The sequence below is a fragment of the Heterocephalus glaber genome, unplaced genomic scaffold, assembly GCF_053883595.1.
Source record: "Heterocephalus glaber isolate CG9 unplaced genomic scaffold, H.glaber_assembly_v1.0 deba00001564, whole genome shotgun sequence".
In the NCBI taxonomy this organism is placed as follows: domain Eukaryota; kingdom Metazoa; phylum Chordata; class Mammalia; order Rodentia; family Bathyergidae; genus Heterocephalus; species Heterocephalus glaber.
The window spans coordinates 3,408,849-3,436,636 of NW_028258351.1; the positions used below are offsets into that span (position 1 = coordinate 3,408,849).

The following is a 27,788-nucleotide window of genomic DNA, read 5'->3' on the forward strand; positions in this document are numbered from 1 at the left end:
GGCTTTTCTTTCCCCTTCAGGAACTTCACCCTGATGAAATTGACACCGACTCTGCCTACATTCTCTTTTATGAGCAGCAGGGGATAGACTATGCACAGTTTCTGCCAAAGATCGACGGCAAAAAGATGGCAGACACAAGCAGCATGGATGAAGACTTTGAGTCTGATTACAAAAAGTACTGTGTGTTACAGTGAAGCTGTCACTCTGGCTGCTAGGTAGGCTGGTGGTGAGGGAGGTGACCCCTTGTAGCTGACATTTGGCAAAAGCATTGCTGAAAAGTAGGCTAAATGTAGTTTTATCCTGTGACCCTGAAGCACAAAATAAAACTCCTAATTAAAATAGAATTAACATGAAGAGTAGTGATAACTTTTTTTTGAAGTCTCTCACAAGTTCTCCGTGGAGAACTTGTAGGCAAATCCCACCATTAGCCTGTAAACAAAAGGGTCAGACACCAGCCACCTGGGACCAAGTAAGAATTAGATTGTGCTTGTCCAGATACGAACAAACTTGTAGTGAGTATAGAGTTTACCAGTAATCATAATAAAATGCTAAAGATTTCCTTGGAGTCAAAGTAAAAAACAAGAAATTGTAGTGTTGTCTGGAGACGACATGATATGCTACCTCCTTTTTCCTGAAGTTTTATTCCATTATATTGACAAGATGGAGAGAGCAAGATCATGAAGGTGTGCAAATGTTTCTTGGGGCATGGACACAGATTTTTTAGTTTATTTTTTAAATTGTTTGTCCTACTCTTGTTTGTCTGCCTTGCATTTTGTTTTTGTTGTGTTTGTGTTTGAGACACAACCTTCTTTGGTGGCAGAGGCATGTAGTAGTCAAATCTGAACGGGAGAACCTTAAAAACTATGTGCCTTCTACCCCGGGTCTTAGTTGAGAGGCCCAGTAGAAAGGACAAACATCCTGGGAAATCCAGCTGACATGGCCTCCTGATAGGGGCGTCTTGCTTTTAGGGTACTTCAAGTATCCTCAGAAATGTATCCCCCACACGTACACTGCTGAGTGTGGCAGGGAAGTTGCGAATATTTGCACCATCTTCCCATGCATCTGTTGCACAAAGAGCCTCTAGGGAGGTGAGTGGCATCAAAGCTAGATGGTATTTCACATGAGTGGTTGTCTTTTTCTTTTCTTTGTTTTGCACTTTAAAAGAGAGAGAAAATACGTACAAACAAACTTACTTGTATTTTAATGGCTCTAAGGGCTACAGATTAACTTGATTGGGATATGTACCCTCACCATACTAAATTTAAAAACAAAATACATCCCAGACATTTATAGTCATGCAATTTTTTAAATAAAATTGTTAGGTTTAGGAAGTAAACTGTTTTGTTTGCATGCACCCCCCTTTTTTTCTTTCTTTCTCTTTTTGCACTAGTCAGCAGAAGTTATGTTTCTTTGCTTCATGTTTCTTCTCAGATTATTCAACTGGAACAAAAGTATAAATGTTATTTATTTCAGACAGCATTTTTTTCTGTATTGTTTTTTAATATATAGTCAAAGGAAATGTCTCATCTTTATTTTTGATCTTTTTAAAAAATCATTTAGACCCTAGAAGTTGATTCTCATGTATTATCAGATTCTATTACCTTTCCTTTCCTCATAGGTAGTAAATACCAATGTAATTAAACATTTGTGATCTGATATCTGAAGCCAGTATACCTAGTTCTTTTCAGAGCATTTCAAAAGGTTGTCTTAAATGGCCACCAAAGTTGAAGTTCTTTTCAGAAGAATGTAATTGCGAGTAGGAAGTAGTGGCCTCATTGGTATAATGTAATAAAGTCAGACAAAATGTATACTTTATAGTTTTTGAGTTTTTCACTGTATAAAGTCTGTCCTTTCCTACCTGGACAAACCAATGAAAAAGTGGAAAATTTTAAATAATTTCCTTACAGATAATTTATTTAAGCAGGTAGCACAATCTACTAATATTGTTTGATCTGTGTTTCTTATATTGGTTGTAATTAATTTTTTAAATTCATAAACTAGCAGAAAATTTATTAAATTAACTATTAACTACATTCACCTTGTAAATTTCTGTATAAAACTTGTTGACAATGCACTGACTTTAGAAAGATGTTAATGTATATAAATAGAATGTAAATAAAATAGTGTTGATGTACTGAAATATGAGCTGTATAAAGAAGTATTGGTAATTGTATATGGAGTGTACCTGTTATCTGTAACTATTATCCAAACAAATTAAATACTGTGGATGCCCATGTGCTGTTTTTCCTCGTACAAGTAAACAAAACATCAACTTCTTCAGCCTGTAATGAGTTTAATTCTGCTGCTAGAATAATACCTGTCTGCCCCACAGAGTGAATACTACATCCATGTTCACTGTTAAGGTAGAACAAGATACTTGCAGTGACCAGATGCATCTGATCTAAATGCACCTTACATCCCTTTTAGGAAATTATTCAGAAGGCATTGAGGTAGGGAGGAAGAAGGATAGAGAGCCAATAATGAACCGAGAAGTGACAGGGGAGGTATCACAGAAGCTTTCAAGCTGATTAGGAGACAAGGTGAAGAGAATCCTAACCCTAATGCTTTGAAATGGCCTTCAGTTTCTGGAGGGGCACTGAGAAGCTAGGCATGTCCTGGATTATCTCCAGGAAAAATCTCCACGAAGCAGTTGACAGTGTTGAGAATAGATGAAGACTTAACCTCTCCTTCACCCTACAGTAGTTTTCTTTCCTGTAAAATTAGGATACCTTGGGCTGGGGATTTAGCTCAGTGGTTCAGGCGCCTGCCTTGCAAGCGCAAGGTCCCGAGTTTGATCCCCGGTACCAAAAAAAAAAAAAAGTCATCTAGGATACCTAACACTCAGGCTTTAGAAGTAAAGGGGCTAGGCATGGTGGTGCACACCTATAACCCCAGTATGGGGTGGGAGGGCTGAGCCGGGAGGATCACAAGGTCAAGCTCAGCCTAGGCCATTTAGCAACTTAGCAAGACCCTCTCTGAATTTTTAAAAAGGACTGGGAATGTAACTCAGTGCAAAGGCCCTGGGTTCTATCTCCAGTACCACACATGCAGAGTAAATGAAATGCCTAAATGCCTAGCACGGTTTTGCTAAGTGCTCAGTGAATGTGAAATCCCACCCTATGAGGTGGTTTTTGTTTTATTTGCTTACTATACTAACACTAAACAAAATTTTTTTTGTATTACACTAAACAAATTTAATAAATCTCCATGCACATTCTTCAAAAATGGACTGCATATTAATCCTCAGTGCCTAGTGCCCCATTTTTGGAACACCCATAAATAACAATGAATGAAATGTTTTCAAATTCTTGTTCCTTGAATTTTTCTAGGTAATATGTATGAATTTCATGCAAAAATTTAAAAACTTTCAATCCTTGGCATAAATGGGTTAAAAATAAAATAAAATGTAGCCAGGTGTGGTGGTGCATACCTGTAATCTCAGCATTCTGGGAGGCTGAGGCAGAAAGATGACAAGTTTGAGCCCAGCCTGAGCAACTTAGGGGACCCTGTCCCCAAATAAGAAATTTAAAGAGGCAGGGGATGAGGTTTTGAGTAAAAGCCCTGGGTTCAATCCCCAGTACCAAGGGTAAAGAAAAGGCGTTGAATCAGCACAGTGGCAGATTCAGAAAATGAACCCATAAACTACTATCTATACTCTTACAGTACCAGCCTTTGGCTGTTGTTTATTTATTTATTTTGGCGGGGCAGGGGACGACCGGGAATTGAACTCAGGACCTTGCGCTTGTGAGGCAGGTGCCAGAACCACTGAGCTAAATCCCGGCCCTGTTGTTTATTTTTATTAGTACATATTTGCCGTATGTAACAATTGTATTCATGGTGAGGCATACATAACATACCTTTCTTCATCCTCCCCCCCCCCCCGCCCCCCGGCCCAGTCTTTGCCTTTCACTTCGTTGTGGTGTTTTTGTTTTTGTTTTTGAGACAGGGCCTCACTGTGTAGTCCAAGCAGGCCCTTGAGCGCATGATGTAGCCCAGGCTGGCCTTGAACTTGTGATGCTGTAACTCTTGTCAGCCTCCTGAGTGCTGGAATTGCAGCTTTTCAAAGGAAGGCCTTTTCCATCCCCGGTATTAAAAAAAAAGGCCTTGGAAGGAGCAGCTTGTGGAGTTGAGCAGGCCTCCCGTTTCTGGTATCCGAATGGCCATGTAAGTTGAAAGAGGTCTTCAGCCTCCCTGCCTCCGCTGAGCACTCCTTCAGTTTCTCCACCACTTGGTGCCATTGCTTGCTGTGACTTCTTTCTTACTTGTCAGACACCATTGAATTGGAACAAGTAAATGAATTGCCATGTTTTTCCCAACTATTTTAAAGTTTGAATATAGAATTTTCCTGGATAAGCCAAAATGCATAACTTGAGGAGCGGGGATCCCAATTTTTTTTAATGTTGTCCTAGTGGGTTCCTTAATATTGAGATTAAAGTCGGAAACGCATATATCTATGGTCAGAGACCTCTACAAGGCAGAGCAACAAATAGAGGCTAACTTTAGCTTTGCCAAACTTGACCAGTGGGAGGCGAAAGAGCAGATAAGGGTGCAGAAAAAGCTACCCGTAGTAGTGCAGGCCTATAATCCCTGCATCCTGGGAGGCTGAGCCCAGAGGACTGCATGTTTGAGTCCAACCTTTGCAACTTAGCAACTGAGAAAGACCCTGTCTCCGAAATTTAAAAAGTAAGGCTGGGGATGTAGCTCAATACCAAGGTCCTGCATTCACCCCCAGTACTACCCCCGCCCCAAAAAAATAGTGCAGGGGACACAAACTCAGCCCTGTAGGTACCAGGTTGGGAATAAAGTATAGAAGAGAGCTGACCACAAATGAGAATGGGGAGTTCTAGGCACATAGCCATCTGAAGCTTCACCTGATTGTTGCTCATGAAACAATATGAGCCCCAGTGGTAACCAAAATTACTTTCCCTGAAAGAAGTTAAATTCAGATACTAATACAAAACATCCAATTTAGAAATGTTGTTAATTTGCAAGGGGGAGGGAGGTGCTTGGGTTTGTACCCAGGGCCTTGTGCATGCTGAACACTTGATCTACCACTGAACTACACTCCCGGCCCCAGTAATTAAGAATTTTAAACATAGTGTCCAAGTAAAAAATAGTTGCGAGCGGTGGCACACCCTTGTAGTCCCAGGACTCGGGGGCTGAGGCCAGACAGTCATTTGAGCCCAAGAGTTCAAGACCAGCCTGGACAACATAGCTCAAGAAAAGCCAGGTGCAAGCCACCTGTGACTAGTTTTCTGATGCTGGAACCAAATATCTGACACAAGAGTAAAGATTTACTTTAGCTCATGGTTTAAGAGTTTTAGTCCCTTGTTGTCTGGCTCCAAGGCAGAAACATGGCAAGGGAAAGCTGCTCACCTTATGGTAGCCAGGAAGCAGAGAGAAAGGGAAAGAGCTAGAGAAGAGCTGGAGTCAAGATAGACCTTTTGACAGCAAGATGGCAGTGCAGATTTCTGAGAAGAGATTTGTTGCCAACGGCATCGTCAAAGCTGAACTGGAGGAGTTTCTTGCTTGGGACCTGGTTGAAGATGGGTACTCTGGAGTTGAAGTCTGAATTACACCAACCAGGACAGAAATCATTATCTTAGCCCCCCAGGACACGGAATGTTCTCGGTGAGAAGGGTCAAGAATCCGAGCGTTGACTGCTATGGTTCTGAAAAGGTTTGGCTCCCTGAGGACAGTGTAGAGCTTTATGGTTTTTGCTTGTTTGTTTGTTTTTGTTTTTGCGCTACTAGGGATCGAACTCAGGACCTTGTGCTTGCAAGGCAGGCGTGATACCACTGAGCTAAATCCTCAACCCTAGAGCTTTATGCTGAAAGGGGGCCCAGAGAGGTCAGTGTGTCACTGCCCAGTCAGAATCTCTGCGTTATAAGCCCCTGGGAGGGTTTGCTGTGCAGAGGACCTGCTAAGGGTGCAGGTTCATCGAGAGAGAGAAGCGGAGCTTGTGGTCTCTGTGTGTCTGGGAAACTCTGAGGATGGAGACCTAAGTCCCTGAAGTTTGGATGCCCTGATGATCCACAGTGGGGACCTTGTTTACTACGACACTGCCGAGCGCTATGTGCTGCTCCGACAGGACATCACAGTAAAGATCATGCTGCCCTGGGATCCAAATGCTAAGATTGGCCCCAAGAAGCCTCTGCCTGACCTTGTGAACATTGTGGAACCCAAAGATGAGATCCTGCCCACCACCTCCATCTCAGAACAGAAGGGTGGAAAGCTAGAGCCACCTGCCGTGCCCCAGCCAGTCCCTACAATGTAACCCAATCTCCTTGGCAGCTGTATCTGAAAATGGAGGCTGCTGCGTAAAGACATTTAATAACTCTTAGCCCGGTGTGGTGATGCACGCCTATAATCCCACCATTCAGGAGGCTGAGGCAGGAGGATCGTTGCAAATTCAAGGCCAGACTGGGTTACATAGTGAGTTCAAGATCAGCCTGAATTACGTAGTGAGATTCTGTCTCAAATAAACAAAAAAAATTTTTTTTAGTCTTTTACAAAGCTGAAAAACTAAAAAATACACCTTTCAAAGGAATACCCCCAGTGACCACTTCCTCCAACTGGGCTCCAATTCATTTTTTGTTGCGGTTTTTATTTTTTTTAGTGTTTATTTTATTGAAAAGATTAGAATGTAGGGCTGGGGATTTAGCTCAGTGGTTCTGCCGCCTGCCTTGCAAGTGGAAGGTCCCGAGTTCCATCTCTGGTACCAAAAAAAAAAAAAATATATATATATATATATATATATATGTATATATATATATATATATGTATGAAAAAGATTAGAATGTAAAATTTTTGGTTTATGTGTATACATACATATTACATTACACATAGGGGCCGGGGATTTAGCTCAGTGGTTTCGATGCCTGTCTCAAAAGCACAAGGACCCGAGTTCAATCCCCAGTACCAAAAAAAAAAAATCAATATCCATTAGTGGGCCGGGGATTTAGCTCAGGGGTTCTGCCGCCTGCCTCACATACGCAAGGTCCTGAGTTTGATCCCCAGTACCAAACAAAAAAAAAACCCATATTACATACACATACACCCAATCCCCCCCCCCCCCGCCCCGTACCAGGGGGATCAAACTCAGGACCTTGCGCTTGCGCAGCAGGCACTGGAACCACTGAGCTAAATCCCCAGGCCCTATACACCCAATCTTTACCATTTTGAGTTTTTAAATATAAAAGTGCATAAAAAGGAATTTTATGTTATGTACCCAGAATTCATTAGTGATGATCATTTATTGAATCGATTTTGAAATAATACAGTTTTTGCTTAAAAATAAACATTTAAAAAATAAATAAACATTTGAATATGTTTTGGTCTACTATTTATTTGAAACAAAATAGGAATTATCTGCTAGCACATGTTACAAGGTTAAGTATAAGAAAGTCCTAGTCATTCAAAAATTACAAATTGTAACAAAGTTGTAAACTTCATTTTTCCCTGACTCACTATGAGTGACTCATAAAGCTGGACATTCAGCTATAATCCTAGAACAAATACAAAAAGAAAATGTGTTTATTGTACATGAAGCATCACTGTGATGAAGTTTGAGATTTAGATAAAGAGAAGTGTTCATAGGGGATGTGAGTCACTTGAAACTTTTCTTCTATTGATGTATGACAAAATAAGTGTCAAAGATAAAATGTATTTGTCAGCTTCCCTGTTGCTGGGACACAGGTTTTTATTTTTTGAGACAGAGTCTTGCTATGTATTCTAGGCTGGCCTTGAACTCACTATGTAGCCCAGGCTGACCTCAAACTCACAGAGGTCCTCCTGCATCAGCCACCCAAGTACTGAGATTTCAAGGGTGCACCACCACCCAGGTGAAACACTTTCTTTCTTTCTTTTCCTTTCCTTTCTCTCCCTCCCTCCCTCCCTCCCTCTCTCTCTCTCTCCTTCCTTCCTTCCTTCCTTCCTTCCTTCCTTCCTTCCTTCCTTCCTTCTTTTTCTTTCCACTAGCCCAGAACTCCTAATAGCCTATTCAGGTATAAACTCATCTGTGGGTTAATCCATTGATGAAGTTCTGCCCTTAAGATCCAGTCACCTCTTAGGCCCTAGTTTTGGAGATCCAGCTTTCAATCCATTGAGTCTTTGGAGGATACTTCATATTTAAACCATAGCACCACCAGTTCATGCCCTCAAGTATAAGGGATATAGACTTGAACCTATTAAATTGATCAGATTTCAGCTCTGCTGTTAGAAAAACTGTGAACTAAAACAACTTCCTTAGAGCTTCAGATTTCTTGTGCCCAGTGAGGATACCACTCTATTTCCAAATGTTGTTAAAAGGAATAGACCGTGTATAGAAACAGGCACAGGGCTTGGATCTATCAGATGATGAAATAAAAGTATTCCCTACTTAGGGAACCGGAACACAGGTATAATATAACAATAATGTTATCATAAGTTCATTACCAGCCCAGAGGCATCATACCCAGAGGCGTAAGCAGCATCACATGGCCTACTGCGACCAGGGTTGTGGGCTGTAGTACAGCACTTCCCAACCTGGCACTTCTCAGCACCATTAGAATCGACTAGGAGCTGGCTAAATATGCTAACACCAGGATCCCACCCACCACTGTGGCTCCAAGTATTCTCTTTTCTTTCTTTCTTTTTTTTTTTGGTACTGGGGATTGAACTCCGGACTTTCTGCTTTCGAGGCAGGTGGCAGAGCCACTGAGCCAAATCCCTGGCCCTCCCAATATGTTCTATGCCTGTTTACATCCAGATTTATAAGATCATTGTCTTGCATAGTTCAAGAATCTGCATTTTAATAAGACCAGGGGAGATTTTTTGCAGCTGTTTTGCACTGGTCTACAGATTGAGGATTATGGAAACCACTATCTCCAGGGAATGAATCATTGTTTCTGATCTAATTAAGGAAAGATGATATGTAAGCTCCTTTACATGTAAGAAGGAGTGATAGTAATTAACCAAAACCTTCCTAGACATAATTGTTTCCGATGAAGTGCTGATTAAGGAAATAAGACAGTACTTAGAGGAAGCTAAGTGGAAAGGAAAGTGAGTGGAGCCATAAAGCAAGATCAGGCCTGGCAAGGTGGTGCACACCTCTAATCCCGGACTGAGGCAGGGGAATCGCCATGAGTTCAAGGCCAGCCTGAGCTACATAGTGAGACCCCATCTCAAAAGACCAAAAAGAAATAAAAAAGAAATGATCAGTATTCTCAGAAGTGTGAATAGCAGTCTAGACAGACAACAGGAGCAGAGAGAGGACTCAGGTAGCGCATTCCACAGGCAGCACAGGCTGAGTTGAAGGTACCTGAGGAGCCAGAAAGTGACTAGAAGTCAGGAACCACCTTCTGAGAAAGCCTTTGAAGATCAAACAAGTTGTAATCAAAATGTTTCACGTTACCAAGTCTTTTTGAATGGTTGCAAAACGTTTTCATATGGTTTGTATAAATGCATTCGGATCTACTTTAGACCATTTTATTACTCATTTTGTTTGCTGTAATTGAACTTTTTCCTACACACAATCCACTTTTACTAAAATGTCTCTTGATAGGAACTTTAGACCTTCCAGTGAGCTCAAGAGTAACTTATGAATGGATACTAGGTTTAAGGAGTTCCGAGATCAAATTAAGTAGAGGCGACAGAAAAATGGGGCCAAATAGGAGGGGAATAGAAGAGGTCTGGAAAGGGAGAAGGCACACTAGGGAGGAGGGGCCCGGCACAGCTGAGCACGGCCCAGGGAGAAACAGGCCCAGTGGGTAGAGACGTCCGAGGCCCTTGGCAGAGGGCAGGCTCCACTGCCACTGCCGTGGTCCTTTCCGTACCTCCTTCAGTTCAGTGCGGACTCGGCAGCCGATGGCTAAACCCCCGGGTCTGCTGAGGTTACGAATTGGGCAGGGTGAGAGGGACTTCTGTACTGGGGATCAGCAGGGCCCCTGGAATGGAGTAGGAAAGGCCTACAGCAGATTCCTGAAGCCCCAGGTACAGTCATCTCAGTGGGCTCTACGGAAAGCATTCATCCCGAAGTCCAGTCCACAGCGTTGGCACCTTGCAGCCCGTGGCAGGTCACCACCTCCTCCACATCTCAGTTCCCCTTGTGAGTGGTGGTCGGGTTGCATTCGGCCTTCATCTTTTATTTAGGACCAGGCCTTTCTCCCAGTCACATTTGCTGAAGAGACGGGGTTGGAGTTGCTCAGGTTGAAGTGAGGGTGGGGAGTGAGGTGCGGCTTGAGCGATCCCGGGGGCTCTCGGTCAGACGGGTAGCAAGGCACTCATCACATCCAAGCCTCCAGGAAGCCAGTCACGCAGGGCTCCAGCAGCACCAAGCTGTTCCCAGGGAATGAGCCCCACCGAGAAGATGGGAGCTCTCCGGAGACAGCTCATTTGTTCTGCTGGACATCATGGTGGTAACAGGGTGGACCTTCCCAGAGGCATTCTGCTGCTCTCAGTATTTCTGGGCAAGAGGGCAAAAAAGCCAGCCAAGTAGGGTGAAGGCCAGTCAGGTCTCCCTGTAAAACCACAGGTAATACCGGAAGCAGCCACCCTACCTGGCAGCTATTCCAGGGACTGGGCACCTATAGGGAGCTGATCCCAGGGCCTGTGGCCTTCAACTCTTGTGCCAGCTGGAGAAGATGACTGCCGCCACTCCTTGTTTGCAGAGCTCCCTGGGCCTTGGAGCTGCAAATAAACATGGTCTCACTTTGGGAGAGACGGAAAAAGGGAGAGGGCTGAGTGTGTGCCTGAGTTATCAAATGTTTATCGAACAGCTACTATAGGGCTTTAAATGGTCCTGAGCGTGGTGCTAGAAGAAAGGCTGGGGAGGCACTCAGACATTTCATAAATGTGCCAAGCCCATGCTTTGCATGCTGAAGTCACTGTGTAGTTCACCGTAGCTCTACAGGGATGCACCATCCTCCCTTCTTAGAGATAAGGATTTTGAAACTTAGGTTAAGTCAGCTGCCCTAAGTGTCACACAAACCCAGCTGGATTCCAACCCAGCTGCTCCTCTACCACCCCATCTCCCCACTGAATAGTCTGTGCTCCACCACTTAGCAAAGACCCTGAGCCTCAATGGACTCATCTTTCAGAAGGTATGAGGGTCACCCTAACTACTTCTCCCCAGGAGAAAGTGAATGTGAAACCTTTACAACAGATAACACTTGTGCAACTGCACAGTATTGTTTCATAAGGAGAGGAAGTGGGCATATGAAGGCAGCAGCTCCTCCATCCCTGGAAGATGAGAAACAGCACAAGTAGAGGTCACGCAGTGACTCATGACAGACACTGACTTCTTAGGTTTGTTCTCTTCCCCGCTGGTGCCCCGAGGACCTGAGGAGTTGGGCAGAAGAAGAAGGGGGAAGTATCTGGGAGGTGTGCAGCCGGACAGGAGGAAGAAAGTGCCCAGGTCTTTGCCTCCATACTAGACTCTGGAGTGTCTGATGGCATCTTATCAGAGATTTCCAGGGTGTGATGGTTTCCAAGGCTGTGTGGCAGAGGCAAGGCTCGAAAGAGCTCTTTTGGAGAAAGTAGTCAGCAGCCACTGCAGCCGTGGGAATCCTGTGCCCCCAGCAACCCCTGCCAGGCCAGGCTACCTGGAGATGCTCAAGCCACTGAAGACAATGCCTTCTCCTTCCATGGGGCCCTTTCCTTCCGGCTTTTCCTGAGAAGGGAGAGAGAACAATTGAGCCTGACCATTTATTCCTAGTGGCCTGGGCGCTGAACCGAATACCACGTGTCCATCCGGCCATCGTGGCGGGCCTGTCCTGAAGCAAGCCAACTCCAGTTGGCCACGTCCATTCAGTGCTGACCGTGCTGAGTCCCAAAGCGGTAGCCCATTGTCTTTTCCCCAGCATTTAGGGCCTCAACTTTGGTTTTCTCATCCTTCCCCCCTTGATAGTAATGGAAATGCTAGACCTCAGTCCAAAACTGATACTGTATATATCAAGAAAAATTTGGGGCCAGGGATTTAGCTCAGTGGTTCCGGCACCTGCCTCTCAAGCGCAAGGTCCCGAGTTCGATCCCCGGTACCAAAAAAAAAAAGAAAAAGCCACCCATCATACCTAACCTGGACACTGAGCAAATAAATAGCCGGTGTAAATATGGAGGAAAATCCCAGTTCCATAACGGACTTGGGAAGAAAGTTGGAGTCCAGGGCCTGCTATATTTGTCCTCTGGAAGTGGTAGCATAGGTGCCATGCCAACAAAGGCTTGGATGAGACGTTTCCTCAGTAATCATGTTTGCACTGATCATTTTCACTCATCTAGAGCACAGCCAGATGCAGGCCCGTCCCCGAGGCATCGCCAAATTCCAAGCAGTAGCCGGCTCCATGAGTCAGCTTCTTTGCTGGTTGTGTTATCTTGGCAACAATAAAAGGTCATTCAAGCTGGGCATGGTAGTGTATATCTGTAGTCCCAGCACGCTGGGAGGCTGAGGCATGAAGATACCTATCTCTAGTAAAGCCTGGGCAACTTAGTGAGGTCCTGCCTCAAAAGAGAGAGAAAAGGAGAGCCGGGGATTTAGCTCAGTGGTTCTGCTGCCTGCCTTGCAAGCACAAGGACCCAATTTCGATCCCCGGTACCAAAAGAAAAAAATGAAAAAGGTCATTCACTGAAATGACTCAAGTTTCATTTGATCTTACAAAATCCAGAGGGTCTCTCAAATGTACTCTTAAACTAGTTCTTCCAGCTGCCATGAGGTAGCTGCCAAGCAAGGCTGCCTGAACTTCTACCCTCCCCCGCCACCACCACCACTGCCTCCGTGGGCCTCAGCCCACAGACTGGCACCTTATCCTCTACCGGAGTGCACTGAAAGCAGAGAGGCTTGTTCCCCACCTGTTCGTGTTTCGGTGAAGTCACTTCGTTTTCATGTGTATCTGCATGCTTTTCATCACTATAATGAAATACCTGAGGCAGGCTGCTTGGCTCATGGGTCTGATGATGGACTGCTTACTGACAGAGTCCCTGTCTGTGCAGAGACAGGGGTGTGCGTGTGTGCGTGCGTGTGTGTGTTCTGGTCATCTCTCTCCCTCTCTTAGAAATCCACCAGTATTCCATCATGGGGGCTTCATCCTGGTGACCCTGATTCTAACCACTTTCCAAAAGCTCCACCTCTAAGCACCACAGGCAGATTACATTTCCATCCTCTTAACATCTCACAACAGGGATTAAATTGCAACACACAAACCCTTGGAAACACAAGGAAACCATGCCTGAACCATCTGACTGTGTCCTGCCATTCTCCTTGGGACCCCAGGGTGAATCCCAGGGGCTATGCGATAAGCACCAAGCACACTCCAAATCCCTCCCGCCCTGCAACTCTGAGGCTTGACTTGGACCCAGCTTGTGACCCAAGCCCTACTCCCTTAAGAGAGGTGCTTCCCAGGTGGCAACTCAGGAAGTAGACCCAGGTTTCCGTCCTCTCCACTCGGAGCAGTTCCTGCTAGGGCTTAGCCCCATGGCCGCACAAGGAAACCCCGGACTGACCCACAGCCTCCTGGAGACCAGAGGAGGCCCACAGGATGGACGGCCTGGTCCCCCTGGAGCGTGAGGATTAGAAAGCAGACTCCCTAAGGAGGATCCCACCAGTGGAAATGGCTGTTCAGGCTGTAACACAACCAGGTCGACTGTGTCGGTCACTGCAGGAAACTTGGCACATATAAATCTTAGAAAACCAGGTTTGTCTCTCAGCATTGCCCAATGGGCAAGGTAAATATTTATCCCCAGCCCTGGAAAGATGCCTGGTAATTCTATTCTTTGCTATCACTTTTCCTTGTATTCATTCATCCTGCAAGCATTTGCTGATGGCTAGGGGTGACCCTCCTGTCCTTCCCTCGGGGAGTCCTGGGGGAAGAGGGCGGGGGAGCAGAGGGGAGAGGAGGCACCACAAGAAAGCAGCTTTTCAGCTGGGGCTTGACTGACGCTACCATGTTGCTGTCACCCTCGACTGACCTGGTGATTTCTACACCCAAGCTTCCCTGTCAGAGAGGACTCCCGTAAGTGGGGACTCAGAAGAGGAACTTTTGGGTCAGCAGCCCTCAGTTTAAGGGAAGCAGCAAGAACTGTGCGGGTTCTCTGAGCCTCTTTCCTCCAAAGAGCACCACAGCCTAGTGAGTTGAAGAGAGTGGGCGTAAGTAGCAAACTCTCTGAGTTCAAATCTTGGCTCCGCCACTTGTCATCATGTGTCCTGTGCATTTGATTTCTCTCATCTGAAAATGAGGAAAATATAAATATGCCTCTGAGAAAGTTATTGTACAGATGGAACACAAATAACTTCACCTGAGTAAATAGTAGCTGGCATTGCGATCCCCGCGGTCCAGGAGAGGCTGTCACAGGGAGTTCATGTTCTAAAGATCACTGTCAGGATCAGTGGGATCATAGGTGTAGAGTACTGTATCTCGGGAAGGGCAGAGCATAAGATAGTAGGTGTGCAAACAGTGATAGCTAAAGTGATCAAGGAGATGGCCCAGTGAAAGGAATTGGTGGACAGAAAGGAGGCTCGGAACCTGGATCCCACCCTTCCTGCACTCCAGCCTGGGAGGTAGATAGGGTGCTCCGACCTCTGAGATCCTGCACAACTGAGTCTCTTGTTGGTTTGTAAATGAAACCTTAGCACCAGGCCTCTCCTCAGGTCTGACTGAGGATGACAGCCACCTTGTCTGAGGTTCCGCTCTGCAAGAGGTGGCTGGGGGGAGGGAGCAGCGGGCCTGCAGGAAAGGAGTCTCCAGCACAGCAGCCAGGCTGGGGCCAGGCAGAGACGGAGAGGGGGCCATGAAAGACTTCCCTGGCAAATGGTGGGGAGGGAATCCACAGACAGCAGGGCCTGCCTCAGTCCCTGTCACGTCCTGAGGCGACCCCAACTGCCTCCCCACAGGAGCCCAACGCTACTCTCAGGAGGGAGAAGCCCGAGGGCCAGGCTGTGTGACCTGGCAGTTCCTGAATGGGGGGGCAGGGGGTGGGGGGCGAGCGTGGGGAGGCGGAGAAAGCCGCAGCGGTGGCCTCTGTCAGTCGTCCCTTCTCCCGCTCACCCTTCTCTCTCCATCTGCGTGTCCTCAGGTAGGTGGGCTAGAGGTAGATCATTGAACTTTGAATAAAAATTCCTAGGGCCACCAGTTAAGTCTAAATGTCAGATAAACAACAGGTGATGTTTTAGGATAAGTATGTCCCGTGCAGTCTGGGGATACAGAAACAATCTTTGGTTGTTTATCTGAAACCCAAAGGAAACTGGGTCTCCTGTATTTTATCAAGATGGGGGCTGTGCAGGCCTTGTGCCTGGGAAGCCTGCTACAAATCCAAGTGGGGCAGGCTTGTCGACAGAGTGCAAGGGACAGAGCCAGGAACAGAGATCGGGACACAGAAGGCGCACTTGGTGGCCCTGCGGCTCCTTGGGAAGGAGAGCAGAAAGGGTGATAGGAAAGTGGCCTCCACTGGACAAGTCCCCAAGCCAGAAAGCAGGAGGGACCTGGGGACAAGGAGGCTTCTCTTCTTTTGGAGCCCAACTCCAGCCCTGGCCCCAGCCCATGCAAGAACTGCACAGCACCCGGGAGCTCAGCCGGGTCCTGTTCCTCCTGATTGAACTCCAGACAGTAGGCGGAGGAGCCTGCTCCAGTGGACACATCCATGTGTGGCTGGGACAGTGCTGGAGGACGTTCCTGATGTCTGAAAGGTAGCCCCACAAGGGGTCTTGTGGTTTCTCAGAGAAGGCTGCTGCTTGCCATGGAGATGAGTCCTGTCACTCCCCAGAGCCCCGGCTCCACCCAGCGGCCCGTCTGTAGGCCCTGCTATCCATCAGCACTCTAATTAAAGCAATTGTAATAACAACTACAAAATATTGACTCCTTTCTCTTGCCTAGGTCACTTGCCCAAGTAGTTTTGATTGTTTGTTTGTTTTGTTCATTTGTTTTAGGTTTTTGGTTTTTGGGGTCAGGGTCTTTAGTGACTTTTCTCTCATTGCCGGACAAAATACCAGACAGCCAAAGTTAAAGGGGAAAGAGTTTATTTAGCTCACGGTTTGTAGAGGTTTCAGTCCATAATCGGCTGGCTCCAAGGCAGAGTGGCACATGGCAAAGGGACGCTGCAGAGGAGAAATAGTTCATGCTGCCTTCATGGAAGCAAAAGCAACAAGGGAATCTTAACAGCGTCTTTCTGCCCCCTTTATTTTATCCAGACTATGGGGATTAGGGCTGTGCCAAACCAATCAGTGGACTGGTTTAGTAATCGCACACCCTTGATCCCAGATCACACACTCTAGGCTCATAGAGTCATAGCCACCTATGACAGCATGAGGCTTTGGGGGAACATCTAGACCCAAGCCGTAATAGTCTACCTCATTATGTAGTCCAGGCTGATCTCCTGCCTCAGCCTCCCAAGTGCTGGGATTACAGGTGTGTGCCACCACACTTGGCATCATGTCTTTACAGTGACCGCAGTCAGTGAATGCTGTCATCTCCCCCACTTTACAGATGAGGGAACTGAGGCTCAGGGGAACTGAATTATCAAAGGCCTCTACTGGGCAGTGCATGGGTTCAACCCCAGGCCGTGTGACTCTGAAGCCTGTGTTCCAGGGTGCCTGCACCCCTGCCTCTGTCTCAGACCCGATACTCCCGTGCTGCTGTGTCTGCTCTATGGTCAGGAGTCTTGGAGAAAGGGCCTAGACGGGACTTTTTCTTCCTAAATCATTACTCTCTAGCACAGAGGAAATAGCAGTGCTTCTTGAAAGAGTAAACCTTGAAAATAAACTTGTTCTAAGATGCACCCAGAATCCCTTCCCTGTGTCCCCGCTCCCTGTCCCTTCAGGCCTGGCAGCAGCCAGCACTCAGGGCAACCTGAAGGGCCTCCTGTGTGTGTAATCGCAGTGGAAGGAACTGGCGGTGACTGGTCTGTCTTTCTGCCTCCTCCAGAGGAAGCCCCACCCTGGCCTGCATGGGCCCTGGGACATCCTCCTGGCCCCGGAGGGCATGCCTTTGTCTCCCATGCAGATAAACAAGCAGCCATGGGACACTAGGACATGTGCAATGGGAGGTGAATAGACTCAGTGAGGTGGCAGGGCCAAGGCCTTGTGTACATGGATAAACCAAGGCCAGAGCAGGGAGCCGTGCTTTCGTGTCCACTTCCTCGTCCCTTCCCACCAAGGTGGAAGCCCAGCACCATTCCCAAAGGGTCTCTGGACAGCCATCGCCTGAAGTTTGTGACACAGCAGCTTATACAGGCCGCGTGCGCACGCACACGAACACCTCCACGCCCTGACTCGGGGCCCTCTGGACCCTTCCACCCTTCCTCTCCCCTCCCACACATGCAGTCAGATCAGAGCCACAGGAAGCAGGCCCAGCAAGTGTGCAAAGTGAGAGCCAAGATGCGGAAGTTTAGCTTCCAAGAGTTGTCTAAACACATCGAGAATATTTTTAGCCCCTGACTCCTGCTCGGATGCTAAATTTAAACAGGGGGCCAGAGAGGTGCCCCGTTGGGGATAGAAAGCAGCGAGTGGAGACCAGGGGGGACAGGGCCCCTGCCACAGAATCCACTTCCCTGCATGACTCAGTCGGAGGAGAAAGGTGGCCATGGGCACCAAGGAAGGATGTGCAGAGCGACCCCAGGCTCTGACAGGTCCCCTGAGCCTTCTCGTGCCTCCGTTTCCCCACTTGTGCTGTAGGGGAAATTATACCCCTTCAGTAGGATTGTAAGGCACATGCCGGGCACATAGTAGGCATTCAACCATATGCTTCACATTCTGGGTCAAGAGCCTACCAGAAAAGGGCCCTGTGGCTTCCCAGAGCTGGCAGCTGCAGTGAAGTGTGTGTGTGTGTGTGTGTGTGTGTGTACACACCCAACACTAAGGGGCGAATGAAAGTTTGTGACTAAGGGGGCACTGGCAGCCCTGTACCCATGGAGAAGTGGCTCAGGAGACAAACAGACTCAGACCACGCTGGGCACAAGGAGCTTAGAGCCACCTTCTCCAGAGCGGGGGGCCTCTGGGGCCCTCACAGAGGGAGTGCATTTACTCAGAGGCAAAAGCTCTTCAGGAGTCCATGCTGCCACGAAGCAGTGCTCACCAACCTCGGCCTCCATGGAGTCGGGCCGAACCCAGGGAACACACTGCCCGCTCCTGGGGTGGCTGGCCAGGTGACCTTGCTGGGAGTCATGCCCTGGCAGCGCCTGCTCTGCCTCCAGGCCACAGGGAGGGCAGGCAGGACGTGGGGAGGTGGCCTGGGCTGTGGACATGCTGTGCCCATTCTGGCTCTGCTGGCCAGGATTATTAGGAGAGGGGGATGGGCAGGTGTGGGGGTGTGGCATGAGCCTTCCCCCCTGTGGGAGAAGCTGGGGCTTCTGTCTTGTGAAGACCGAGGTTTCCTGGTTCTGAGGCCATGTTATTCGCTGATTGCCGCCTTCTGCCAGGGACCCGGGTGGATATGCAGATGGAAGTGGGAGGCGAAGTTCTGACCTCAGAGTGCTGAGAGGGGAGCAGGCAGCCCAATCCAGCCCATCCACCCCGCAGGCTGTGTGGGAACCAGAGGAAAACAGCCTCAGCGCCCATCTGCACACCCCCTGCCGAACAGACAGCCTGGTGTTGCCATGGTGGCAACACCCCCACCCTCAGCTGTGTGGTCACTGGTGGGGGGCGGACTTATTCCTGGTCACAGATGGAAAAGGGAGAGGGGTGGTAGGGAGGGGGAGCAGCCTTTTTCCTTCTCCCTGGGTTTAGTTAGAGGTGGCCAGGGACATGGGGGGGTCAAGGTGGTTGGAGTTTTAGGGGTTACCCCCTCCAACCAGTTCCCTGCCCTAGGCAACAGCCCACAAGGCCTTCTAGGATTTATGCCTTTGGGAGTACGAGGAAGCACACCAAGGCCATGAGGCCAGTTCTTGTCCCTTTCCCCAGGTCTGCATTTCCACAAAATCCAGCCCTGCCTGGATAATGGGGTCTGAGAGTCTGGGGGTCCACAGGGTGTGGGCGGCAGGGCCCGCCCTGGGTCCCTTCCTTCCTTCTCCCCTGGTTTTCTCAGGGACCTTCCCGCCCTCCCCCCACCCTCAGGCCCCAGGAGGGAAACAACACCACTAGAGACACAATGGAGGCGGGGGAGGGGCGGCCCTTCCGGGTAAGTCCCAGTTCCTCTTCCGGCCACACCCCGTGGCTGACCCATCAGCAAATCCTGCTCCCCGACTTGGAATCGGGCAGTAGCCTGGGAACTGTCCCCTCCTCTGTCTCCCTCTCCACAGCCCCTGCTGGACTATGCAGCTGACCACGCCCCCGTCTCTGGTGGCTCCATGTCTTTACAGGGTCCTACAAGAACCGGATAATCTGCGTCCCCCACACCCTCTGCACACAGCTTGGCCGCTCCTCCCTCCTCGCTGTGCCTGCTGTGTCCAGGCCGGCGCCCCCCCTCCAGCCTGAACATACTGTCCCCAGATGGCCTGCTTCCCTGCCTCCCTCCAGTCTTCCGGATGCCCCTTTCCCGGCAACCATGTCAACTCCAACTCCCCCTCCCTGACTTACTTTCTCCATAGCACTGACTGCTTTCTGATGTCACAGACGGACGACATGTCCCTGTGTCCCTTTTACTTATAGTCTGACTCTTCACAGGACTGCACACCCCAGGAGGGAGGCACTTTCCTCTGTTTTTCCCCACCGCCATATCTCCTGTGCCTGGAACATAAACGCTGAAGAAGCGCTTGTGCAAATAAATTCACTCCCGGCTCCCCACCCTGCCTGAACTGGGCTACACACAACCCTGCTCTCAACAGGACAGAGGAGAAAGCACTGGGCCAATGCTGCGGTGGGCTCTGCCCTGGTCCCAGTATGTGGCCTCTATCCAGCTGCTCCTCCTTGGACCTCAGTTTCCCCAGCTGAAGAGACCAGGCTGGAACTCCTCCTACATTCACCATGTGGGCACCCCAAGGGTTGGTGCAAAAGGGGTCGGGTGGAGACAGGGAATTCACACGGGAAGGGACAGGGGACGTGGTAGTGCCTGTTTGGCAGAACTCTCCAGGCCTCAAAGCCCCCACTCTGGCATGCGTCGGGCAATGGTCACAGGGCAGAGGCAGTTGTGGGAAGCTATAAACAGACTTGAGAAAGGTTTCTCAAAAAAATATACCCATATTTTAATCACCCAAAGTCCAACCTGAGAAGCAAAAGGAATGGAAGCCAAGCCTCTGAAGGCTGAGGTCAGAGAGCACTGTCCGGGAATGAGCCATCATCGGAGGAAGCCGGCCACCAGGCAGGTGAGCGTGGGCATCAGCAGGGCAGGCAGGGGTAAAGGCAGCAGCTGTCCCGGGGCCTGGGATGTGTACACCAGGCGGTCTCCCAGATCCTGCAGGGGCCTGACATTGTCTGTCATCCTCATTGACCGTTCCTTGTCATAATACAGCTTCTGGGAGAATGCCAGAATCTGTGGAAGGGACAGGCAGGGACAGGCAGAAGGAGCAGGACACACTCCCTGTCCTGCTGTGTGACCTCAGGCCAGGTGCCTCGACTTTCTGAGCTCCCATCAGGAAAGAAAGGACCAAAACCACTACCACTAATGTTATGAAGATTGAAAAAAATAAGAGCTACGAAGTGTGTGCCATGGGGGAGGGGTTCCATTAAGTTCCCCAACTCACAGGCTCAGGGCCTCCAATGTACTGTTACTGTCCTCACTGTGACTGCAGCACAGTGCTACCAAACTTCAGCGCGCATTAGCATATCGGGAGGCTTGGTGGGCCTCAGATGCCTGGGCCTCATGCCCAGAATACTCGATTCAGTAGGTCTGGGGGGCCTGAGAATCGGCATTCCTAACTGAAGCCACTGGTCACTGATATGGACAGATAAGGCCAAGGTGGGAATGTGGGTCCTTCTGACTCACTGCTTTCTCTCCAGCGGCAAGTGTAGTGGAGGCTTAGTGCCATTTGTGGAATGAACGAACCACTTCCCATGGCTACTAAGCAACTATTGGCCCACCCCAAGCTCTGCCCTCCCCCAGCTCGCATGTCTTCCTAGACAATGGCTTCCTGCCTAACCTGGCCGACTCCCACTGACTCTTTTAGAAGCCTTTTCTGACCATCTTTTCCTCCGTCTCCCACCTAGCCCTCAGTGCAGGAAATAGCCCAGATCTTTCTCATCTGCTCCCCGAGTGGAGGACTGAACCAATGGACTTTAGGGCTCCCCACCCTAGGGGACACCTGGGGCAGACAGAGGCAAGACTTCCGGGGAGCTGGGCAGTGTGAGGCTGCATCTTGCTGGGGCCCTGCTTACCTGGTCTTTGTGGAGCTGAATATGCTCCTTGAACACGGTCCAGACAACTGTCTCATCACAGTTTGGTGTGGTGAGTGAGCCCTGGTAGCGGAAGTAGTGCCTCAGTTTCTCCTTCTTGGGCAGCAGGTCCATTATGCTGCTTGGCTCCATCGTGGTGCTCATATCTGGTGGGGGACAGAGCCTCTCACACACCTCCCTCTGAGAGCAGCTGCCCCACCACCCTGCCCCTTCCTTCCTGGGGAAAGGTAGCCTCCTCCCCTGTCTGGACTCACTGGGTTTGGGGACGAGGTCCAGGGCCTCCACCAGGGGCCAGAAGCCTTCATTGAGCTCATTTCCCTCCTGTAATGAGAGGGAGGGCTGATTCAGAGGGGTCATTCTGATCCGGAGACAGGCAGGCGGCTTCTGGGATTGAGGCTCTGAGCCCCCACTGCCCCGAGGAGCACAGGGGCAGTCACCCCAGCTCTCCAGACATGCGGATCAGCTTCTCCCACTGGGAACTGGGGGACCAACAGGAGCCCTACCTCTACCAGGAAGGCCAGCACCGCAATCTTGTCTTTAGGGTTCTCTTCTTTGAGGCTCATCTCCTTCTCATGGACGATGTGCATCTGGTAGAGGGGGAGGGATGGGAGAAGAGGGATGGGAGAGGAGCGAGGGGGCTGGACCACCCTTCTGGCCCACCTGAGGCGAGCACACACCCCTGGAGCGGGACCCTCACCTCCATGGCAAAGTGTTGCCCATCGAGGCTGTGCTCCGAGCCCTTGTCCACCTTCTCGGACCAGTGCAGGTGCAGCTGCGTGGCCCGATAATGCGTGGCCAGGCCTCCTCCATTAATCTCGACACCAGACTCCAGCGACACCATCACTGGGGCACGGAGGAGGGGCAGAGCTTGCTCTCCCGCCGGCCTCCCCTGGGCCGCTCCGAGCTGCCCGCCCCAGCTTTACCCACACAGGGCCTTCTCTCCCAACTCCACCCTCCATGGGCTTGGGGCCTGGGGGATGGGACAGGGCGGTGCAGCCCCAGACCTTTCCCTGTCACCTCACTGGCCTCCCGCCTGCCTCCACCTCTCCTGTACACCCTCTGCTGGCCCCAAGTGCAACTCTTCCCTGGTTCCCCCTCCGCTGTGACCTCCTTGGGGAGCTCTGGGTGCTCAGGTTAATGTCCAAGCTCCTCAGGCCTGGCGGACCTGCCCAGGGCCTTGCATCACTGTCTGTCCTCCCTCCACTGCTACTCATACTCTAGTTCCCCAACCTAAGCTGTTTCACGCCTCTGTGCCCTTTTTCTGGAACCCTCCCCTCCCCACCCCAATCTGATCTGAGGAAATGACTGAAGATGCAGCTAGAACATCTCTCCGCCACCCCGCCGCCTCCTCCTCCTCCGGGAAGTCCTCTGCGCCTGCCCTACCCTTCCCCAATGGCGTTCTCAAGCCCTTCTTCAGCAAAGTGGGGCTGAGCCTGGCCCTCCCTGCCTGTTGGAGCCCTGCCCTCCCTGTCCTTAGCCCTTTGGGGTCTCTGGACCAGAAGCCAGTGCACCTGACACCCACCTGAGTGCCCGTTGTTTTGGACGGTCCGCCTTTGCTTCTTGTCATAGCCAGAGAAGGAGAAGTCCCCCAGGCTGTGGTCCAGCCTGGTCTTGTTGGTGATGATGTCAATGGGTGACTGGTGACTCTTCTGGCAGTCTCCACCCCAATGGTCAGGCCCTGAGCAGGGAGAGAGCCAGGCTTCGGGTCAGGGGCACAGCCAGCCCGAGGCCAGGCCCACATACTCTGGGGTGGCAGGGGCCAGAGAGGCTCTGTTTCCTGGCCTTCCTCCTCCTCCACGGACACACAGCCAAGTGGAGAGCTTGGCTGTGGTATGGTATGGGGAACGGGGTGGTCTGCCGGAGGCTGGGACCGCTGGGGCAGGGATGGGCACGCCATGTGGGGGACTTCCACGGTAACCTGCTGCCCAGGAGCTGAGGAGGGGGAGGGAGGCAGCGAGCCCCAGAGGAGCCTGGCTTCCCACACCTGGCACTCCAAGCTGGGCAGGGCCAGGGCTGGACCGGAAGAAAGCAGACTGCAGGGAAATTGGTCATCGGAGTAAAAAGTGCCAAGAGCCATCTCCCGGGTTCCCCTGAAAAGCCGTCACTGGAATAGAACCAACTCTCCATTGCACTGGGGGAAACGGCAACATGTGTTTCTCTCTTTAATGCTGCTGCTAATTGATTTCCCAGGAACTTCCCCCTCTCCGTGACAGGAGGGGTCAGTGAAGACTCGGCCTGTGTCGCATGTTCCCCAAGCACCAGGAGAGAGAGAAGGACTAGAGACTGATGTGGGGGGAGTGTCACCTGCATCCTCCCCACCCTCCCTGGGTCTCCATTCCACCCGAATGGCCCCACTCTGCAGAAGGGCCTGTCCCCAAGGCTGGTACAACTCACCCTGGCAGCTGTATTGAGGGTTCATGGCTTGAATGTCATAGCACCAGTGTGACTCTGGAGCAGAGAGAAGAAGGGAATATGAGGCCGAGGAATGCGAATTGTGCACACAGGACTCTGAGTGGGAAGGAGACCTCAGAAAGCATAGGAAGCCAGCAATGGTGGTGCACACATCTAATACCCGCACTTGGGAGCCTGAAGCGGACGATCAATCGCCAAGCGTTCAGGGCCAGCCTGAACTACATAGGGAGACCCTGTCTCAGAAAACAAAAAACAAAAAAACAAGCATAGGAATGTTCCCAACCCCCAGGGACTGCTCTAGGGCATTGTTCTTCAGGGGGTCCCTCTGTGGCCCTTCAGCCCCATCCCTGGGGCTGCCCTGAACATTCCCCATGCCCTGATCATCAGCCTTGCCCGCCCTCTTTTATGCCTGCCTGGACACCCCTGTCTCCTTACACTGTTAAGACCACTCTGTGTGTGGACAGTAGAGCCCACACCTCTAAAATAAGGCTGCACCACAAGAAGACCACACCAATGCAAGCTGTGACATTGGGCACAGGAAGGGAAACTGTACAGGGCAGGGGCAGAGGCAGAGGGAGCATGTAGGAAGCCTCTATGCTTTGTGCTCAAGTTTTCCTGTAAATTGAAAACTTCTCTAAACAACTGCAAACACTTAGGCCAGTCGGAAGAACAAAGTATTTTATCCAGAGCTAGAATTCTGGCTGAGCCACTCAGGAGCTATGGGTTTAGGGACAAGGCTCTTCATCTCTCTGAGCCTCGGTTTTATCATCTGTAAAATGGGATTAACATGCCCACGATATGGGACTGTGGGATGGATTAACTGAGTAATGGCATGGAGTGTTCCAGGCAGCCTTCTTCTTAGTAAAGTCACACGCACACGTCCTTCCCTTCCCTTCCCTCTCCCTCCCTCCCTCCCTCCCTCTGATGGCCTCCTGTCACTGAGCAGATGCCCAAAGACAAGGAGGGGCAGGAGAAGAGACATGGAATGAGTTGGAAAGAACTCGGGGATGAGTCAATTCTAAGAAAACCAGACTCCCAGATCAGCCACGGAAGCCTCTGAAAACAGGCCCCTCCCGCCTCGCTTCGTGTCAGTCCTGTTGGTCCCTGGGATGGCAACAGGGCAGGGCGAGGGGGTCAGGCCCTAGGCAGTGGGATGGGGAGAAGGTTCTAGGCCAAGAGAGTGAGCACCCAAGGGAAACCGGCCCTCATTTCTTGTCTCCAAGAATCACTTTGGGCTTTTAAGTTTTCCAGTGCCTTTGGTAGAGATGCAGCATCTTCCTCTAAGTGGTGCAGCCCCTAGGAGCTGCTGTCCCTGGGGAGCCCCCATGTGGGTCCGCTCTGCAAAGGCAGTGTTCAGTGCCCAGGCAGGCCTGTCCCTCAGGCGGGCAGAGTGCTGAAGCTTCAGTCTCTTCCCTGCCTTCCAGCTTTCTTCAGCCTCTTGCTTAATCTCTGCAACAGAGGTCGTTTGCTTTTCTGAGCTCTGGGGACAGAACGTGCCAGCACTCTCAGGGCTCCCGTGGGGCCAGATGGAGGACTGGTGTTCGAGTGCACCAAGAGGCTCCTTGTTACAATCCCCGTGTGTTCAGAGGCAGAAGGGGCCTCAGTGCACGTGGGTGAGCCTGTCTCTCCTCAGCAGTGGAGCCCCGGAAGAGGGAGAAGCTATTCCAGGCTCTTCCTGCTCAAGCCAGGTCCTGGGAGCCAGCTGCCAAGGGCGGAGCCCCTCGAAATTCCCAGGGGCCCATCTGCTCCAGGCCCAGGCGGAGCTTTGCCTAGGAATGTGCTCTTCCCTGGCTTGGTCCAGCTCCTCCTGGGTTAGCTGTGGTGACCTCTGATCCACTGTCTTAATCACAGAGACTTTTGACCCGTTTGGCTGACGGGTGTTGTAACTACCCTCTTCAGGAGGCTGGAGCCAGGAAACACTGGTGAGGAGCCCAAAACCAGCACTCAGAGCCATGTCCCTGGAGAGAGGGTGAGGTGCAGTCAAGAGGTGGCAGGGGTTCAGGGGGAGGACCGTCCGCTCAAGCTCACGTACTTATTCACGAAAACCTGCAGCCCACTGTCTCAGGCCACCTCCAAGAAGGCCTGGGAAGGAGAGGGGCTACTCACAAGGTAGGTCCCTTGCCCCCCCAAACCATCCCCAGTCACCCAGCCATTGTTCCCACCTTTAACTGACCTGCCACCCCATCCCCCTTCTTCAGAGGGACTGAAGAAGCTCCCTGTCATGGACCTTGCTCTGAGAGAGGGGGCTATCCTGCACTCCAGCTCAGCAAAACCTGTGTGTGTCCTGGGCAAAGTCCCAGCGCCTCCCGGCAGTGTCCTCTCCTGTCCCCTCTCTCAGTAGGAGCAGGTGCTCCAGGGATTTCCATCTGCAACAGGTCACTCTCTAGCCTTAAGGGGCCTGGGAAGTGAATGGATGGAGGAAAACAGGTCTTAGTCGTTAAAAGGGGCAGCAGAGTTTGTGAGAGTCAGTGGTAACAGATCCAGCTGGCCCCCGGCCATGGGTAGGGCCCATAACCACCATGCAGGAGCATCTGCCACAAGCCAGCCACACACAGGAGCGTGCACACACACACACACACACACACACCCTTTATGTGATTGGAATTTTTAGAACACTTGGTGTGACAATTACTATCCCTGTACTGTGGGACGACAGTTTAAGTGACTTACCCATACCATACAACTGCAACGCACTTGAGTTAATTATAATTCTTTCTATTAAATCCAAGCTGCTTAGTAGGTTTCAAATGTCCAAGGGACAAGTATTTTAACAGTCTGTCTTTTCTGCTGTCCTTCTCCCCTGGGAATGGGAGGTAGGAGTTCCTGCAAAATATTCTCTATCCCCCACATGGCTAGTTAAGTCCCTCATGCGAAGCAGCTCACACTCCCTCCCCTCTCTGCCGCTGAGGGGACCCTGGCCCCGGGTCCCTCACTCCACTCCAAGGGTGGAGCCCCTGACTTCGGAGGGGAGGTTTAGCCCAGGGTGGACCCCAAGAACCATTCCGAGGGTAGATGGGCCAAGTCTTCAGTGAGGGGCTGTAGGGTCACCGAGAACTTGCCAGCCCTGGAAGCGCCTTGAGTTCCTTATCAAATATTAACACATCTCTTCTGCCACCTCCCACCTGGACGAATAATTAAGAGCTTGGTCTCACCATTAATCTTTAAACGAAAATCACCCTGTCCGGAAAGACCAGCTGGGCCCGGACCTCGGATCTCCGAGTGCCCCTGGCAGGCTCCCAATCCAGCGCTGGAGGCCCAGGAGCAGAGGGAGCCTGCAGCCTTTGGGGGCACAGAATCGAGGGTGGCAATCGGGGACTGCCAGGACCCCAACACACTCAGCACGTAGTCCTTCCTCTGCGGGGAGGGCGCCACTCAGCACTGCCCGCGGCCACACCGGCCGGGACAGACCAAGGGGGACCGGGGTGAGAAAAGGCGGTGGCCCAGGAAGCATCCTTTTCTGACTCGCCGGTCTCGCCGTGGGACTCCGGGGAGCGCACACCCGTGCACCCCCCGCGTACCCCGCGGACGCGTGTGCGCGCCCCCCCTACCCGCGCACCGCAGAGGCCGCCCGCGCCCGCAGGTGGGCAGGGACCCCCGAGGGGCACCTGGGGGACTCTCACCTGCGTCAGCCCGGGACGAGGCCAGGGCGAGGGCGAGGGCAGCAAGCAGCAACCTCATGGTGCGCGACAGCGAAGACAGCGCAAGGCCGGGGAGACCGCCGAAGGGGGTGTGTCGCGATCCTCCCCGCGGGGTTTTATAGCGGAGCCCCGAAGCGGGGCGCTGGAGGCGGCTCCTCCCCTTGGCGGAGCCTCCCTGCCCAGCCTCTTCCAGCCCGGGTCTGAATCCTCCGCTCCCACCCGCATCCTCCCCGCGCCGCGCCGTGGCTTCTCGCCCCTCCCCATCCCTCCTTTGGTGCCCGATCTGGGAGGAGGGTAGCGACAGCACGAGGAGGCACCAGACCCACGGGGCGAGCGCCCCGGACTCCCCACTCCACCACCTTGGCGCCCACGCCGCGCGGGGTCTGGCGCGGGTCGGGGCGGGCGGGATGGGCTCAGAGGGTCGGGGCGGGGCGGGCGTCGAAGGTGCCGTGGGTTGAACGGGTGGCCCGGGAAGGGCGGCTTTCTCGTCTCACGCAGTGGTCGCTGCTTCT

The 27,788-nt window shown here is 51.2% G+C and overlaps 2 protein-coding genes and 1 pseudogene across 8 annotated transcripts in view; 2 read left to right on the forward strand and 1 right to left on the reverse strand.

Annotated features, from left to right (window-relative positions):
• The window catches only part of Usp32 (ubiquitin specific peptidase 32), a 169,662-nt gene extending 167,386 nt beyond the window's left edge, over positions 1-2,276 (forward strand). For all 3 annotated transcript variants that reach the window (XM_004870389.4, XM_004870388.4, XM_021248667.2), the window contains exon 34: positions 21-2,276. In XM_004870389.4, coding sequence (XP_004870446.1) covers positions 21-194 — 174 coding nt within the window. In that variant the 3' untranslated portion in view covers positions 195-2,276. The remainder of the gene's footprint in view (positions 1-20) is intronic.
• A 3,346-nt stretch (positions 2,277-5,622) lies between these two features.
• Positions 5,623-6,416, forward strand: LOC101719141 (small ribosomal subunit protein uS3 pseudogene; annotated as a pseudogene).
• A 9,549-nt stretch (positions 6,417-15,965) lies between these two features.
• Positions 15,966-27,482, reverse strand: Ca4 (carbonic anhydrase 4). Of its 5 annotated transcripts, none has more exons than XM_087191455.1 (8): positions 27,259-27,482; positions 23,621-23,674; positions 22,749-22,904; positions 21,924-22,069; positions 21,730-21,813; positions 21,481-21,547; positions 21,209-21,372; positions 15,966-16,060 (listed from the first exon to the last, which is right to left on the reverse strand). In XM_087191455.1, exons 1-8 carry the CDS (start codon positions 27,314-27,316, stop codon positions 15,986-15,988), a joined length of 804 nt encoding a protein of 267 aa, XP_087047581.1. In that variant the 5' UTR covers positions 27,317-27,482; the 3' UTR covers positions 15,966-15,985. The 5 variants fall into 5 exon arrangements, with proteins under 5 accessions (XP_087047581.1, XP_004870450.1, XP_087047579.1 ...); XM_004870393.3 differs by lacking the exon at positions 15,966-16,060 and adding an exon at positions 20,055-20,366 and having other exon boundaries at positions 27,259-27,473; XM_087191453.1 differs by lacking the exons at positions 15,966-16,060; positions 27,259-27,482 and adding exons at positions 20,055-20,366; positions 26,791-27,141.
• Between the last annotated feature and the right edge of the window lie 306 nt (positions 27,483-27,788).